Source organism: Nymphaea colorata, chromosome 14 (assembly GCF_008831285.2).
Source record: "Nymphaea colorata isolate Beijing-Zhang1983 chromosome 14, ASM883128v2, whole genome shotgun sequence".
NCBI lineage: Eukaryota > Viridiplantae > Streptophyta > Magnoliopsida > Nymphaeales > Nymphaeaceae > Nymphaea > Nymphaea colorata.
This window is the reverse complement of record NC_045151.1, coordinates 2,805,711-2,823,450: the sequence shown is the minus strand read 5'-3', so window position 1 is coordinate 2,823,450 and position 17,740 is coordinate 2,805,711. Positions and strand designations below refer to the sequence as shown.

The window sequence follows — 17,740 nt, the reverse complement described above, 5'->3', positions numbered from 1 at the left end:
TCTTCAGAAAGAAGACAGAGAAAAGTAGATAATCAAAATAGTTTTTGAAAATAAGACCACCTAAAATTGATAATTAAAATATTTTCTGCGTAATTTTATTAGATCAGTTTCTATTCATAAAAATGCATCACCTTCCTGGCCATCAAAATATTCGTAAGTGCAAAAATTAATATTTTTCCTAAAAGATTTTAACTGTCATATTTTAGGTGAAATTCGTATTTCTAAACATATTAATATATATTTTATTGCTTTCGTATTTTAAAATTTTAAAGGGCGGAAATTTTGCCTTGTCGACTGTCGTAGATATTCCCGTTGCTGTATGTACACAGTACACTCATTAGTTCGTTGCCTTCCGCAGGGCCGCAATCCTATCTGGTGTTTTTTGTTTTGTCGCAATTTTGTGCGCTCTGTCGGTGGAAGTAGCTCTACCGCTGGTACAATGGCCATTCCTTCCTCGTCATTGATAGGGTCGTCTTCCTTCCCCTCCTTCTCGTCCTCCTCTTCCTCCTGCATTGGCTCCTCGGTGGCGTGGGTTGCTGCCCCCTGTCCATCGGGTCCTCCGCTAGTCTCGTCTCCCCCGAGGGAATCCGGCAGCTTCCTGTGCGCCCGTCCCTCGAGATCCTTCTGTGACTGTGGCTTGAACTTGAGAGGGAAAGGGAAATGGAAGAGAATTCCGGCGATGGCGGACTCGGACAGCCAGGGTGTTGCTCCCTTGCCCAGGGAGCTCGCTGTTCTTCTCGAAATCGAAGGGTAGGCGAGTCCTCTCTCTCTCTCTCTCTCTCTCTCTCTCTCTCTCTCTCTCTCTCATCTTTCTCATAGACACAGTCATACGCACAGACAAACACACACATAGGTGCATGGGTGGTAGAACTTATGTTTTGTTGGTATATGACAAGAAAGAGCGGGATTTTGCGGCATGGACTCAGTAAACCATAGTTTCTGACTTTTTCTATTAAAAAAACTCAAATGGGGTTTGTTTATTTAAATTATGTTGAACACATGCGTGGCGTTAGACAGGATCAAAACAAGTCGGAAGGTTACTATGTTTGTTGCGAATTCTTGAAGGGCAACTGTAAATTATTTTATAGATCCTTTAAGCTATTAAACTAAGCTGAAATTGAACTGGGAAGTAGTTGATGCAGTTTCTAAAAGAAAGAACTCTAGTAAATGCAAAGTCTATAAAATTAACGTTATCGGACACAGTTCTGGCCATATCCAACATTGTTTTATTGTGCCCAAGTATCTTACCATGTTGATGCAACAACCGCACACCAGGTGTCTGTATAAACTAAAAAGATACCATTACTGGAGAAGCCATCGCCACTATAATTGTGTCGAGGTTCAGGCGAACGACTATGATAAGTGGAGCTTACTAGCAGTGACGGAGATACTTGTTGGCTGGTGTGGGCAATCGCCCATATCAGCACAACAAAATTCTTATTATAACGTCTTCAGATCACATTATCATGACTCAAAAATTACATGTCATGCCCACGCGAAACTTATACCGTCAACTCAGGTTCCCCGCAGTCAAGACATTCTAGCTCCGCCACTGCTTACTGACGTAGCAGTTTGTTGAACAACTTTAGATACTGGCTGGTGCTTCCATTAGCCATTTGTGAGCAACATGTGGAGCTCATGACAAGTTAAAAACAGACTCTTTACGTCGTGTGGAATTATACTATTGAAACTCTGAGTTAGTTGAACAAAGAAAATTGTTCTCTAAAGTACCGAGCGGGGGAAAAGTAACTTGTGAAATAATGGCACAAATCAGAGTTTTAATCTTTTCAGAAGATTAATAGATATATGGAAATGGCGCAGACATGGCAAAGATTCAGTTGCGACATGAACATATACGCCTTATTGAGAAACTAACTGCTGTCCCTGGTTCTTGTATAATCTGTAAAACTAGATAATGATAACTTTTACAAAATTTTCTATTCATACATGGATAGGTGTATGTCGTTTGCTGGACAAGGACTCCTGAAGTAATTCATATCTGGATTCCGATGTCTTCCAAGTCCTTTCGACCATATTAACCCATTGAAACAACCTATCTCTTGTTGATTTGGTTCCCAATGTAGTTTTTTCGTATTTGTTAACAACATTGTTGTTAGAAAAGGCAGTGAAACTGCAAGTGCTTCTCATACCATCCTTTTTACTAATGTCACAACTCACAACACAAACATATCAACTGTTTTTTTAGATTCTACTGTTTTCTGCTGTGTGGGATCCAGCCTTCTTTACCTTGCTAATAAGGAAGGCGACCTCCATGAGGCACGTTGTATTAATTCAAGGAATAGAAATTCTTTGTCCAGATTTTCTTCTTTTTTTACCGTTACTGAACCGGTTAGTCATTGCTTAATTTATTTGATTTGATCACCTTGTATTCGATCTCGGTCGGATTCAGAGCTAGAGTTTGTTTTACTGAACACAAAGACCAAATGTTGTACATCTTCCACACAGCATACATGCTTGCACAATGAGGAGGCTGAAACTTAGTTTTAGGTTTAATTTTTTGCTTAATCGTAATGCATCTGAGGAATGTTCAAGTGCCTACAGGAGTATATTAGGGTAATTATGCTGGAGCTGAGCCATATAGCTTCTCATAATTCATTCAAGTTAAGTTAACTAGAATCAGTTGAATCCAGCCTTCTTTACCTTGCTAATAAGGAATGCGACCTCCATGAGGCACGTTTTATTAATTCAAGGAATAGAAATTCTTTGTCCAGTTTTTTTTTCTTTTTTGACCTTTACTGAACCGGTTAGTCATTGCTTAATTTATTTTATTTGATCACCTTGTATTCGATCTCGGTTGGATTCAGAGCGAGAGTTTGTTTTACTGAACACAGAGACTAAATGTTGTACATCTTCCACACAGCCTACATGCTTGCACAATGAGGAGGCTGAAACTTAGTTTTAGGTTTAATTTTTTGCTTAACCGTAATGCATCTGAGGAATGTTCAAGTGCCTACAGGAGTATAATTTTTTGCTTAACCGTAATGCATCTGAGGAATGTTCAAGTGCCTACAGGAGTATATTAGGGTAATTATGCTGGAGCTGAGCCATATAGCTTCTCATAATTCATTCAAGCTAAGTTAACTAGAATCAGTTGAACTGACTTGGTTTTAACATGTTTCTGCTAGTGCTGAACCATTTTGACCATTTGTTTTACTTCATGGCTATGCCTTCAGGAAAAGTGCAAACATTTCAATCTTCATGGTTGTGCCTTCAAAGGAACTGTCAATATGACATTTCAAGTTGAAGGATAAACCAGACGAACCTCTATGTATCCTCTTATGTAACGTAACATACCACAATCAGCTGGGAAACTTTTACTTGTTAGCCTTATTACTTTAACAAGAAAATTATTCTCACAATAGCACTTAAGATTTCATAGCACCTGATTGCTCAGGTTTGTCTATGTAAAGCTGGGAATTCACCAGTAGGTCATGCCTCGTACTAAGCACATCAGCTTGTTACAGACTTGACATGACCTTGCTTAGTAAGGTTATTGATTTGCATCCAAGCAGATTTTGTGTTTTCTGCAAGGTTCATGTAGGCTTCTTAGGTGAATGATCAGTTGACAAGCTGCTCAGCTTGTCCTAAACTCATTTACTTATGTGTACATATGTACATGAGAAAAATGCTCACTGCTCTTGTTGGTTCAAACACCTTCAATTAATTCTTATGGCTCAGATATGTTTTTCATGAATCAAACCGTAAGCATCCTGAAATATAGATGCAGTATGACAACCTCTACTGAATGCATCTGATTTTCTAGCTAGTTCAGTATTGCAACAACACAGGTTACTAACTGGTTGTATCATAAGTTGTTTATATTTTTTTTCCTTAAACTAAACCTTTATTAGCTTCACTTTGATATTGTTAATATAGTGGTTAAAAATTAAAATTAATGATAAATTTATGTATTTGACTTCTGAGTGATCCCTTTCGTGCCTATTGATTTGATCGTCTATGCATAGGAATGGGCATATCGGTATTACTCAAAGTGGAATGTAGCACTGGCATGTCAGTCAACGGAAGCATGGTTCAGCTTGTATCTCTGCAGACCCATTTTCTACTTATTGCCACCAGATAAAATTTTGTTGATGTTCCTACTTTCTTAACAATTTACCGAATTCTTCAGAATTAATGGTGCTATGGTTTTTGCATATGCCCTTGAAACATGGAAAAAATTTGCAGTTGTAGTCGTGGTTAAGGTCCTTAAGGACTTTTAGCAGTTAGTAATAAGGACAAGTGCTCATGTTCATTGTGGATGAGAACCTGTTTCTTCAGCCAATCTCAACCATTGTTCATTTTGAAAATAATCAAATTGATAATCCAGCTTTTTTTTTTCTTTAAATGTTTGTGGATGACATGTTTCCTTTACTTCACTCCAGGGTGCTTGTGGATTTCTATCACTCAGGCAATCGACAAGCCTTTAATGAAGGTGTGTTTTATAGCACTTTCATTTGCATATATGACCCACCCTGTCTTTTTAGCAAACTTTGTAATATTTGCTTCCACTGTATATCATGGTGTAGAAGTTAATATGCTTTCATGCTTTAACTATGAAGTATAATCTATTGCAAAAAAGAACGTGCTCTGCATAAACATTTGGTAATTCCCCACATGAAATGTAACAACATTTTGCTTCTTCTTTTCGTAGCTTTTCAGAAACTGGGGTTGGATTGTGCAAATTGGACTGATCCAATATATATAGACCTTGCAAGGTAGAACGTTTTTTCTTTTACCTTCATGTTTAAGATGATATATTCATATAGGATTTCTATTTATGAATGTTCTGAACTTTTAGAATTTTCATCATGATCCAGAAGTTTCCAAACCGAATCACAATTACTCGACCCAATTCAAGTTGTTGGTTGTTACATGTGATTGTTATCATGTTGCAGAAAGTCTGGAGGTGATGATGAAAGAATGCTGATCTTATTTTTCAACAAGGTTAGTGTTTTTCTTTTTTTAATGAATGCCATATCTTGAGATATGGGATATATTGTATACCGTAACTGTATTTCCTTAGAAGACCTTCGGCAACAACAGGAAGATATATAAAGATCAATCAGATTCGTTCTTGACATTCCACTTGCAAATCAAAAGGCACACCTTTCTCAAGTGTAACTGGCTGTAAATGAAAAGCTTGGATTTCCAGCTGGGATGTATAAGATGCAGCATGAAAGAAATCTCACCTCGAATGCTAGGCCACAATGGAATTTCACAATTTTATTGTAAGGCTCTATGGAGCATCTTCATGATGGCAAACCAAAATAATAGACAGATCCAAAGGGACTTTTCTTTCTGTATATATTGAATATGTAAACATATAATTTCATGATTGCAATGGTTCAGGACTCTAATATGGCATATACAACTTACTCACAGGTCTTGTTTTTCTTCCATTTTTTTGTAGGATGAGGTTATGGGTCTCAAGTACCTGATGAAAAATGCGTACTTGTAGATTTATAATGAGTAGGCATATGCTTTGATATTGCCAATGGTTAGGGACTGCTTGAAGGTCTAGACAACCAACAGTTGTCCCATGCACATATGCTTGTGTATGTATTTGGTTTCAAAAAAGCAGGGACTTTCTTACCGAACCGTCTCATGGAAGCAAGCTGTGGTCCTGTTAGAGCACAAATGGAAACATTCATAAAAGTTCCATAGCCATTTCTGAGCACAGTCATGAAAGAAAAAGCTGTTATTGATGTAAAAGCTGAGAATTGAGAATTTGAACTGTTTATTATGTCAAATTACAAAATATTCTCTTTTTTCTTATGTACATTCTATAAGCAGACATGTTCATAGTACGTAAACACACACCCACAGACCTCTTAGCCAGAAAGGTATGTGCCCATGAAAGAGAGCCGTTGTGCATATTAGATTTGAGTAATACCAAATGACTTCTCTCTACCCCTGTTAACTCATTTTATTTCAACAAAATCTCTCTCTCTCTCTCTCTCTCTCTCTCTCTCTCTCTCTCTCTCTCTCTATTTATATATATATATATATATATATATATATATATATATATATATATATATATATATATATGCATACATACATAAATACATATTATATATATAAAGAAACTGAAACATGACTCTAGCACTTATTTGTCAAAATGACAGCTGATCTGAACTATTCGATCTCATATGCTGTCTTTTTTATTATTTTATTATTATTTTTTCCCAACTTTCTCTCTCCCCAACCTTCCCTCTTGCCCGATTTCTCCTTCCTCCCTCTGTCCCTCCTTTTCTCCCTCATCCACCAGCACCAACGGCTGCCGATGCCTTTCCCCAATGCCGGAGGGCCTGCTGGGCTGGCCAGCCTGCTGGCGTCGGGAAAGGCACCGGCAGCTGCCTCCCTCTCCTCCCCAGATCTCTCTTCCTCTCTTTGTTTTAACAAAAGATGGGTGGAATAATCAATAATCCACTCATCTCTGCCGCCAATGCCCAACACCTCATCGGCAGGCCCGGTGAGACTCTGCCGAGTCCCTACAGGCCCACCGGTGTGGCGTCGGACGGTGGCAGCAGAGATGGGTAGATTGTTCCACCCATCTCCTCCCCCCACCCCACCCCCCTCGCACCTGTGCTAAACCAGCGATGCCGCCAGTGCCATCCCCGACGCTGGCGGCGTTGCTGGTTTAGCACAGGTGGGAGGGAGGGAGGGAGGGAGGGAGGCCAAAATCGGGGAGAGAGTAAGTGGGGGAAAAAATAATAAAAGAAACAGCATCTGAGCCATTCGATCTAAAGATCGGACGCCTCTGATCAGTTGTCATTTTACTCACGGTTAAGTCTCTCTCTCTCTCTACATATATATATATATATATATATATATGTTGTATGTATAATATGTATTTATGTATCTACATAGTGATACCAAATCTCTTCTATGATCTATCTACCCCTTTTAACTCATTTTATTTTCTCTCTCTCTCTCTCTCTCTCTCTCTCGATATATATATATATATATATATATATATATATATATATAAGTATTTATCTATGTATATATATCATATAAAAAAGCAGATTATAGTAGACATGAATGCAAACATATGCATCTGTTCTAGGGAGGTCTGCAAGTGCCAAACTCATCTTCTGGGCACAAACACATGGAAATCTGTAAGTGCCAGACTCTTGTCTGCACAAATGAATGTTGTGAGCTGTCAGGGCTGAATGATTGTGTAGAAACACGCAATGGACAAGAGAAACAGAGAGGAAACACACGATATACGTGGAAAACCTCAAGAAGAGGTGAAAAACTACGGAGAGGCTCTAACCTAGGGGCAAAACCGCAACCCTTGGAGGGAGAATATTATTACTCACTTAATCAACAAAACAGCAATAAGTGGGAATATAAGAGGGAGACCCGCCTAGGGAACCGAGCCACTCTCGGTTCCCGCGCCCATGGGACCGGGTCCATATCCAAACCCGGTTCCCAATACACAATATTCTAACACTCTCCCTCAAGCTTGGCATACATGTCAAACATGCCAAGCTTGCTCACATTTTTTTCAAATTGGGATGTACATAAGGCTTTAGTTAAAACATCTGCAATTTGATCTCCAGACTTCATATAAGGTAGGATCAACTCCTTTGAATCTATGCGTTCCCTTATGAAGTGGCGATCAATCTCCACATGTTTAGTTCTGTCATGCAGGACGGGATTATTTGCAAGGTTAATTGCAGACTTGTTGTCGCAGTATATCTTCATCTTCTCTTCCATTTCAACTCCAATATCTACTAGAAGGATCTTCAACCATAACATTTCTGTAACTCCCATAGCAACCGCCCTGTATTCAGCCTCAGCACTGGATCTAGAACAAACTTCCTGCCTTTTACTTCTCCATACAACCAAGTTACCCCCCAGAAAGATGCAGTATCCTGTGGTAGACCTCATAGTATCAGTGCACTCTGCCCAATCTGCATCAGAGTATCCTTCAATATTAAGCTGGTTTTGCTGAGTATATAGTAATCCTTTTCCTGGATCATTCTTCAGGTACCCCAACACTCTTTCTGCACTCTTCCAATGACAATCAGTAGGAGCATGCATAAACTGACTCAACACATTCACAGCATAAGTGATATCAGGGCGGGTTAGAGTAAGATAGATGAGCTTACCAACCAACCTCTGATACCGTCCTTTTCCTTTCTCATCCAGGATGTTGCCAGTTTTGATGCTAATCTTAGTACCAGACTCCATTGGAGTTAGAAAGGGCCTACATCCAAGTTTACCTGTCTCCTTTAACAAATCCAGAGTGTACTTCCTTTGGCTCATAACAAGCCTCGTTTCTGATCGAGCAATCTCTATCCCCAGAAAGTACCTTAGTTTACCCAGATCTTTAAGGTCGAATTCAGCAGCTAACCTCTCCTTCATCTTCTTTTTTTCTTCTTCATCGTCACCTGTGACAATCATATCATCAACATATACAAGAAGAAGACTTACCAGGCCATTTCTCTGCTGGATGAACAAAGTGTGAACACCATTTCCCTGTTTGTATCCATTAATCTTCATAACTATCCTCAGTCTTTCAAACCACGCTCTAGGAGACTGCTTTAATCCATACAAGGCTTTCTTGAGATGACAACATTTTCCGCCTTGGGTATATCCAGGAGGCATGCTCATATAGACCTCTTCCTCTAGATGGCCGTTCAAGAATGCATTTTTGACATCAAGTTGGTCCATTCTCCACTTCTTTTGCACAGCAAGTGCTAGAATAACTCTCACAGTTTTCAGTTTAGCAACAGGGGCAAAAGTTTCAAGATAATCAATACCATATTTTTGACTGAACCCTTTTGCAACAAGACGAGCCTTATACCGTTCCACAGTACCATCAGGTTTATACTTCACATTGAACACCCACTTGGAACCAACTAAATGAGCGCCCTTGGGAATATCAACTACTTCCCAAGTGTTGTTCCTTGTCAAGGCATCCATCTCCTCTGTCATGGCCTGTAGCCATTTGGGATCCTCTCTAGCATCTTCCACACACCTGGGAATCACAGACTTAGACAAGGATGTAATAAAGCATTTATAATCCTTACTAAGTTTTGCATAAGAAACAAATCTCTGAATAGGGTGAGAAGTACATGACCTGGTGCCCTTGCGCAGGGCTATGGGAAGCTCATCATTCACTGGACTTGGGTCATCCGGGGAACTCATAGGATTGGGATTGGTAACATCAACATCCTCAACCACATCTTTCTTCTTCCTGATGTACACCTGGCCAAACAAGTGATCACGGGCAGTGGGCTGATCATCCACAGAGCCCGATGAGCCCCCTTCATCTCTGACTATGTCTGCCACAGTGTGACTGGCCTTGTAATCTAAGAAATCCATAAACTGAATCAGTTGATTTGAGGAATACTGTTCCCTAGCCACCCCCCCTGAAGAGGATTCACAGGAAAGTATGCATCATGTTCATGAAAAGTAACATCCCGGGAGACATAAACTTTGGAGGTGGTAGGATCAACACATTTGTATCCCTTCTGAGTGGAGGAATACCCCAGGAAGACCGCCTTGATAGACCGAGGGTCAAGTTTCTTGAGGGTGAGACTATGGTCATGAACAAAACAGACACACCCGAACACCCGAGGAGTAAGAGGCCAGGGATTCTGAGTAGGCCAAAGCACAGAATACGGGGAATGACCATTCAACACACGAGTAGGCATACGGTTAATGATATGTGCACTAGTGAGAAGTGCATCACCCGAGTAACGCTTAGGAACATGCCGATGGAACATAATAGCCCGGGTGACATCTAATAAATGGCGATTCTTCCGTTCAGCGACACCATTTTGGGGTGGAGTGTAACTACAGGATGTTTCATGAACAATACCCTTGCTCCTCAAGAAATCATCAAGGGATTGAGAGACATACTCTCTAGCATTATCAGTGCGGAACGCCTGAATAGAAGTCTGAAACTGAGTCTCAACAAAGGCAACAAAATTTTTTACAATAACGGGAACTTCACTACGCTCTTTCAACAGGTACACGAACGTACAACGGGAGTAGTCATCAATAAGAGTCATAAAGTAATGAAAACCACGACAAGTGGGTACTCCCGAAGGACCCCAAACATCAGAGTGAACTAAAGCAAAAGGACGGGTGGTTTTATTGAAGGAAATAGGGTACGAAGCCCTAACATGTTTAGCCAACTGACACACTTCACAGGTGAAGGAGTCCATAGAAACAGAATGAAAAAGACTAGGAAACAACTTCTTAATCAACAGAAAAGGAAGATGACCAAGCTGCTCGTGCCATCGCATAATGGTGGAGCTGTCTTCCATGCCTGACAACTGCCCGCTAGTGGCTGAAATGAGAGCAGAAGCGACCTGCACAGGCAGTCTGTAAAGTCCATCAATAGCCGAACCAATCCCAATCTTCTGCCCCGTCACCAAGTCCTGTAGGAAACAACGATCAACAGAAAAAATTATATTGCAATTAAGCTTTTTGGTAATACTGCTGACGGATAACAAATTCACAGGAATATTAGGAACATGAAGAGCATCATGAAGATGATATTTATTTAACAATGACAAACTCCATTTTCCAGCCACAGAGATAGAAGAACCATCAGCCATCGACACGCGTTGCTGCCCGGAAGACAATTTGTATTCTTGAAACATCTTAGGATCCCTTGTCATATGATGTGTAGCTCCACTGTCAACAATCCAACCACCAAGAGAGGAAGTACCTTGATCGCTAGTGGCAACAAGAGCTTGGGCTAACTGAGCCCCCTCAGACGTGGAGGCTTCCTCCTGAGTAGTAGACAGGCGGCTGATGTACGCTTGCAGTTCCTTGATTTGATCAGCGGACAACTTAGATTTCTCAACACTTGAAGAGCCACTTCGACTGGGATCTGGCACAGAAGGACTCCGCCGACTAGAAGGAGGGCGACCCCGGACAAGTCTCTTCTCAGGATGAATATCCCAACAGAAATCAACTGAGTGTCCCAATTTGTTACAATGGCTACAACGTCGAGTAGGACGCTGTCCAGTCCCTAAAGCACGACTAACAAAGGCTGAAGGAGAACTCCCATGACTGGAGTCAATATGCATCACTTGGCGTCGTTGTTCCTCAGATTCCACCCGAGCATATACCTCCTCTATCCCAAGAATCTCATCACAGTTGAGAATTTGACTCCGAATGGATTCAAATTCATCACGCAGGCCTCCAAGGAAAATAAACGTACGATCCATCCATTCCTTTTCCCAGTACAAGGCATGATCAGACCCACAGTTCCAGTCATCATTCACATGATAGTCGAGTTCCTCCCATTTAGTCTTCAGGGCAGCATAGAAGGAGGCTACGGACAAATCACCCTGTTTAAAAGAGTAGATACTGCTTTTAATCTGATACGTACGCAGAACCCTCTTCTTACGGCCATACATCCTCGCAAGCACCGTCCACATATCATAAGAGGTCGACTTCCGTAGAATAAGAGGTTGAATATCAGCAGAAACAGAACTAATGATCCACACCTTAACCTGACTGTCCTCCAACGCCCAAGTTGCCCATCGAGGGTCTGCTTTGCTAGGCGCCGGTTTCTCCCCTGTGATATAGGGAAGGCGACCGCGACTAGTTATCCTTATTTCGAGTGCGGCAGACCAAGAGATATAGTTGTCTTTATTCAAACGAATAGACGTGACCTGAACCGGCAAGTTCTCGCTCTTGGTAGTCTGGCTCGTGTCGAAGGCAACATCAATCTTGAGGATCATCTCTTCGGCCATCACGTGCACCAACAAGCAGCACTACCCAACACCAGGAAAACCAGGAGGCGCGCAGGCGACGACACTAAAAAAACAACGGCGGCGGCGCTGAAGGGGGCGACGGCGACGGCGGAAAGGGATGAAGACGGCGGAAACGGCAGCGGCGGCAGCAGCGGGAAGTGGCGGCAGAAAAAACGAATGACGGCGGCAGAAACGGCAGCGGTGGCGGCAGCGGGAAGCGGCGGCGGCAGAGACCAAAAACTGGCGGGCGACGGAAAAACGGCGGATACGCTACTGGCACACCAACAATCTCACATGCGTTGGCTCTGATACCATGTAGAAACACGCAATGGACAAGAGAAACAGAGAGGAAACACACGATATACGTGGAAAACCTCAAGAAGAGGTGAAAAACCACGGAGAGGCTCTAACCTAGGGGCAAAACCGCAACCCTAGGAGAGAGAATATTATTACTCAATCAACAAAACAGCAATAAGTGGGAATATAAGAGGGAGACCCGCCTAGGGAACCGAGCCACTCTCTGTTCCCGCACCCATGGGACCGGGTCCATATCCAGAGCCGGTTCCCAATACACAATATTCTAACAGATTGCATGGATGTGTTTACGTTATGCAAGAAAAGTGGAACCATGCTCTCTCTCTCGCACGTAACTTTGTGATGAGGGACCATACTTCCCCCATTTTTTTTCTGTTGTTTTTTTCTATAACCCGAGTTGTTAGATATCTTGCATTAAATGCCACACGGATAGTATGTCTGACATTGGCACACCTTTATATACACATGCATGTATTATGTCTCCAACCTGTGTTAGTAACCGGTTAGGTGATTTGGAGCGGGTCTCATTTGGGCAAACCCAATAAGGCTATAAATAGGTCGAACGTCTAGAATGGAGGGGGTATCGCAGCTTTGAGAGTGTCTTACCTCTGGGAGGAAGAAGCCCTAATCTGGGATTAGGGTGTGTGTGTGCGTATGTCATCTTAGGGTTTCCCTGTTAAGGGTTGGTGAGTTAGCAGGGGGCTGACACTATGTCACATGTTTATGTCTTATGAGTATCGGTGCTGCTGCAGGTACGGGGAATTGGCTGTTTATATATATATATATATGATATGAACAAACAAAACAACACATTCATGATTCATGATTTATAAATTATGAAGAAACCAATTAAGAAAGTATGAGAGTAACAAATATACCAAAATATATTAGTATAACAAGTCAGATGCATTATTGCAACATACACAGACTGACACAGATCTGAACATAGACATAAAAAATCTGTTAATAATGCAACATTTGCATTCACAGTCAGACAACAGTCTCTAAGCATCCCGAGTGTTAATCCACCAAAAAACAAAGATGGGGTGCAGCTAAAATGAGGAAAATAAGAACCCCTTAAACAAACAAAGTGGACAAGGGAAGAAAAACTGAAAACATAAAGAAAGACAGCAAATGGGATCTTCTTGGAGCACAGGCAATCAAATGAAGGAAAATAAACTAGAAAAACTGACGGGAGATGAGTGTGTAATGTGTTTGCTGAACAAAGTCACCGCCTGGCCGGAGAAGATTGTCGGATGCTGGAAATCTAAGATGGATTGATGCTGTTTGGTTCATGCTGCACAGGAGATGAGCCTTCCACTTTCAAAAGGCTGTTTACTGTGTATGTACACCGTGAACTTAAAAAAAGCCCTAACATTTGGATGATTTTGACTCGGATAAAATTGACCGAGTCCAAAATTTGACATGTTCGGCCTTGGGTCTGTTGACCGCTCCTGACAGTCAGAGCCATACTGAAGGCATTTCCACAGTCGCAACCATAAAGTGATACCTATGCCCATTTCAGGTCGTGGCAACATGGGTACTCCTCCATTTAGACATGTCAGGTGACTTCATGTTACATAGTCTCCAACATTATGAAAACATCCTGATATTGTCTGCACTTTAGAACCAGCTCACGACATTGGTTAAATATTTTCAAAGTTTAACGACAAAAAATTGTTTTGTTGATATCATGATATTTTCATTAATAATTTGAGGGCCTTTCTTTATTTAAAAGATTTTGGATTGTCTCTTTTTGCAAGTAAAAATGCTAATTTACCTATCAGTTCATACTTCATACTTCATAGTGGTTACCTCTTCTTTTTCACCAGGGATTTGTCAAGAAGGATCACATTTTAAGAAGTGCTCAAACAAGAAAACCTTTCCAAGGAAAAACGAGGCTACTGAGGAACAAAATCAGTGCAAATATATATAGGGCTCTTTGAGAACTCAATCAGTCTGGTCTGATGGTCTTGCAGTAAAATGTACATCTTAATTGAACGGACAGCTTACAGCTTACAGCCTTACAGTCGTTCTCATGATCTCTCTCTCTCTAGATACAATATATATATATATATATATATAATGGGAAATCCTTCTCTTTCTTCTATCTTTCTCATTTTCCTCCCCTCCCATCTTCCCAGCCCATGTGCCTTGTCCACCCCTCATTTAATGGAGAGAGAATGGCAGGTAGGTGGAGGGGAAGAGAGAAAATTGAGAGAGGAAGAGAGGGAGAAGGGGTGCTGGGAAATAGAGGAGACCTTGATGGCTCGTTATGCAGTCCATAATTATAGATGGGGTATTCTTCTTGTGGGTGGTTAATCTTGTGTGCTATATAGTCTTTTCCTGGAATTTACCTGCACCAATATTTGAGTGTGGACTTAGGTTAGCAGGAGTATAAAGCAAAAAACTTTGAGAAAGTTCTAGATGAGCTCAAGGTTGACAGATGCTGAGAAGACCTGGATAACTTAGCTGGTTCCTTGTAATTTTTTATTCATGTTTCTCTTATACGCTTTCTGGATGGTGATATGTTTAAACTTTATACTTGCATTCTGGCTCTCCAAGCAGTGGATGATTCATTCCTTTGGAATCGGAAACCTGGCATTTGGGCATTGAGCTCTGACCAGGATAGACAAATCATCTTGTTACTGGGATATGACATCCGGTTTAGGAATTCTAGTGTTCTCTCTGTCATATTATTTGCATAGTGGCATGTTGACTAAATCATGCACAACTTTTCACATATTTCTGATATTATGGAAAATTGGAAACTTCATTTGTCTTTTCACCATGTATATCTATCTGCCTTTGCCAGTTATTTTGACTTTTGAGAGATCTGCAACCTAATATTGAATTTGATGAGAGAGTTGCTAAGGATAACGCCACTAATTCCATTAAAACCTAATGCAGCATAATATTTTGTTAATAATATTAAGAATTAGACATCTAGTAGTATTAGACAGTTCTTGTGTAGATATTTTCTGAATATGTTCTCTCTTATAATTGCTCACTAGCAGATTGGGTGGCCCACATCACTACCAACCAATGAGAAGGAATCATTTGTTCGTAAAATTCTACAAGAGAAGGTAGGATGCCTTTACATGGTCTATGCTTTTTTAATAGCCATTTGCTTCCTAAACATCTTTTGTTCTATTGACAAATTGAAAGTAAACAAAGTGTTTCCTATGGATTTTGCACATTCTACCCAACTTCTGACAAGGTGCATGGCTTCATTTGTTTTCTTTTGATATACACAATGCATTATATATATATGTATATATATATATATATATATATATATATATAGTTCACAGTTGTCCTTAATGTGTGTTCAGAAAACCAGACCCTTTAGATTTTCTTTCCAGAATAAATGTACCAATTGCTTTTTGATGAAAGAATGTCAGTGTACTGAAAATATATAGAATTACAAACATATTATAAAAAACAATTTTTTTTAAGATTGCTGAAATGCTTATTATGCGTTATAAATTGTGGTGAATACTTTTTGTTGATATTTTTGAAAATATTGCAGGACTCTCCCTTAAAAATGTGTTGTGCTGTTTTGCTGATGAAAATGCAATACTTTTAAAATATCACAGATAATTTTTACTATGTTTGGATCACACTATATGGTCAAATTTCAGAAAGAATGTAAAAAACAGGAAATAGTTCACAAAAACGATCATTTATGATACTCTTAACAAAACATTAAACTCATTAGCCTGTTCACAGCGGAATGCATTGGATGACTATGTGAGGACAAAGGATTTGCCAGTGCGACCTGGAGCTTTAAAGTGAGCATCTAGTTCTGCTTCTTATGGGTACCTGACCTTTTAAATGTACTTAGTTAAGTTATTCCTATTACTTTCTAATGCTTTATATTTGTAATCGTGTGCTCAGCAGCATAATGCATTTTCTTTTATGTATCAAGAATATGTGTAATATTGGGCATCTTGTCTAGGCTTCTTCATCTTCAAGGGGAAAGGTGTACGGAAATATTTGAATCATATCCATGTAGATCATGTCTAGCATAGAGTACAGATCCTGAACCATGGTATAGGAAGAATATCATTTTACATAGAACCCAGTATTAGTATGACAGTCCAGACAACAAATATTGTGCTCAAGAACTTTAGGAGATGGCAAATATACACTAAAAGTACATTCAAGGAAGTTTACTTTGGAAAAAGTTATTGCGATTCATGATAATATCGTGATATTTATTTTTTTACATTTTTTCAAAATATTGTGATATTTTCCCTGTAATATTGTTTTTCCATTTTCTGATAAAAGTATGGTACCTTTAAAATGTTGCCATCATCTGTATCTAATATTAAATATATTTTCTCAAAAAATATTTTACATTTTTATATTCATGAGAATTGTAATAGGACTGGCAAGAGAACGCAGTTTGACAAATACCATGATCTTCCTCATGTCCATCTTCAGTTTGCACCTAGAAAGGATTATATGGACCAAAACACAGGATAGCATGAGACCTAGATATGGTCATCATTATTTCTGAAAATCTTAGATACAAGGCCATTTCCAAGCCACTCTCGTGTTTGGATATTACAATGTCCCAAATGAAGCAATGTGGTAGCTTCCTTTGGTGTTGGGGTTCCCCAACCACAATGATGAACTCCATGAACAACTAGATCAGTTGATCACAGTTACAGACAATCTGGCAACCCTGATAGGGAGCCACGGATTGCTGTCTTATGCTTCCTGAAAGAAAGATGATTTTTAAGTGATTTAACTTGAATTGAGTAGTTCACACCCTATCATGCGTGTGGTGTAAAAATGATAATTGTCCTCTTAGTTTGTTAGGGAAAATGAATATAACCATCCTTGTAAACACTGAATTTCTTAGCTTTCCAGATTTACACAGAGATGGATTTCCTCATTTACAAGTCCTTTTTTTGTTTCTGATATTTCAAGTGGATGAAACAAGGGAAAATAAGATATGCTTTCTAATATTAAAGATCTATTCTTCAGACTGCAGTGTTGTGTGTCGTTGTACACCCCGATTTTTCACTTTTTTTTTAAATACGTTAGATCAAGGTGCGACAACACAACAATCGAAGCAAATCTACAATTTCAAAATAAGAATGTGGCTAACTATTTCATTTATGCACCGAAGATTCTTTGTATAAAAACGACTTTACATGATAAAAATGACCCGATAAGAAAACAATAATGTTCAAACCAAAAAGATATCAATGAACCATAAAAACAAGACACGACGCGCCGACTTCACGATGCACAAAGCTTTTCCATAGGATTTGAGCTATGTTCTCTAATTAACCAGCTGCCATCTATGTCAGATGGGTGCTTCTAAATGTCTGCCGCACCCGTGTCGCACCCATGTCGATGTTGGTGCTGGTGCTAATGCTTCTCCAACGGCACATTCAGTTCGATCAGCTGAACTGGGTTAAAACTGACCATTTTAAATGTGCACATAACTAAATTATCTTTACTACAAAAAGAAATTATATATAAAATTATAAATATAAATAGGTGAAACTACTAAATAATTAAATAACTATGTAACAAATTATTTATATATATATACACACACATATGTAGACATCGTCACCGCACCCGCACCTAAATTTTTTCTTTTTTTTTGAAAAATTGCTGCACCCGCACCCCACACTTGGGTGACA

The 17,740-nt window shown here is 39.8% G+C and overlaps 1 protein-coding gene across 3 annotated transcripts in view; it reads left to right on the top strand.

Annotated features, from left to right (window-relative positions):
* The first annotated feature begins 329 nt into the window (after positions 1-329).
* Positions 330-17,740, top strand: part of LOC116267558 (CBBY-like protein) — a 36,828-nt gene continuing 19,417 nt past the window's right edge. For 2 of the 3 annotated variants that reach the window (XR_007572052.1, XM_050075213.1), the window contains exons 1-6: positions 330-750; positions 4,404-4,453; positions 4,673-4,736; positions 4,917-4,965; positions 15,089-15,157; positions 15,804-15,865. Coding sequence is in view for 2 of the 3 variants with exons in the window: in XM_050075213.1 (XP_049931170.1) it covers positions 440-750; positions 4,404-4,453; positions 4,673-4,736; positions 4,917-4,965; positions 15,089-15,157; positions 15,804-15,865 (605 nt within the window). In the remaining variant the exon portion in view is untranslated. The remainder of the gene's footprint in view (positions 751-4,403; positions 4,454-4,672; positions 4,737-4,916; positions 4,966-15,088; positions 15,158-15,803; positions 15,866-17,740) is intronic. The other variant, XM_031649358.2, reaches the window with a different exon arrangement.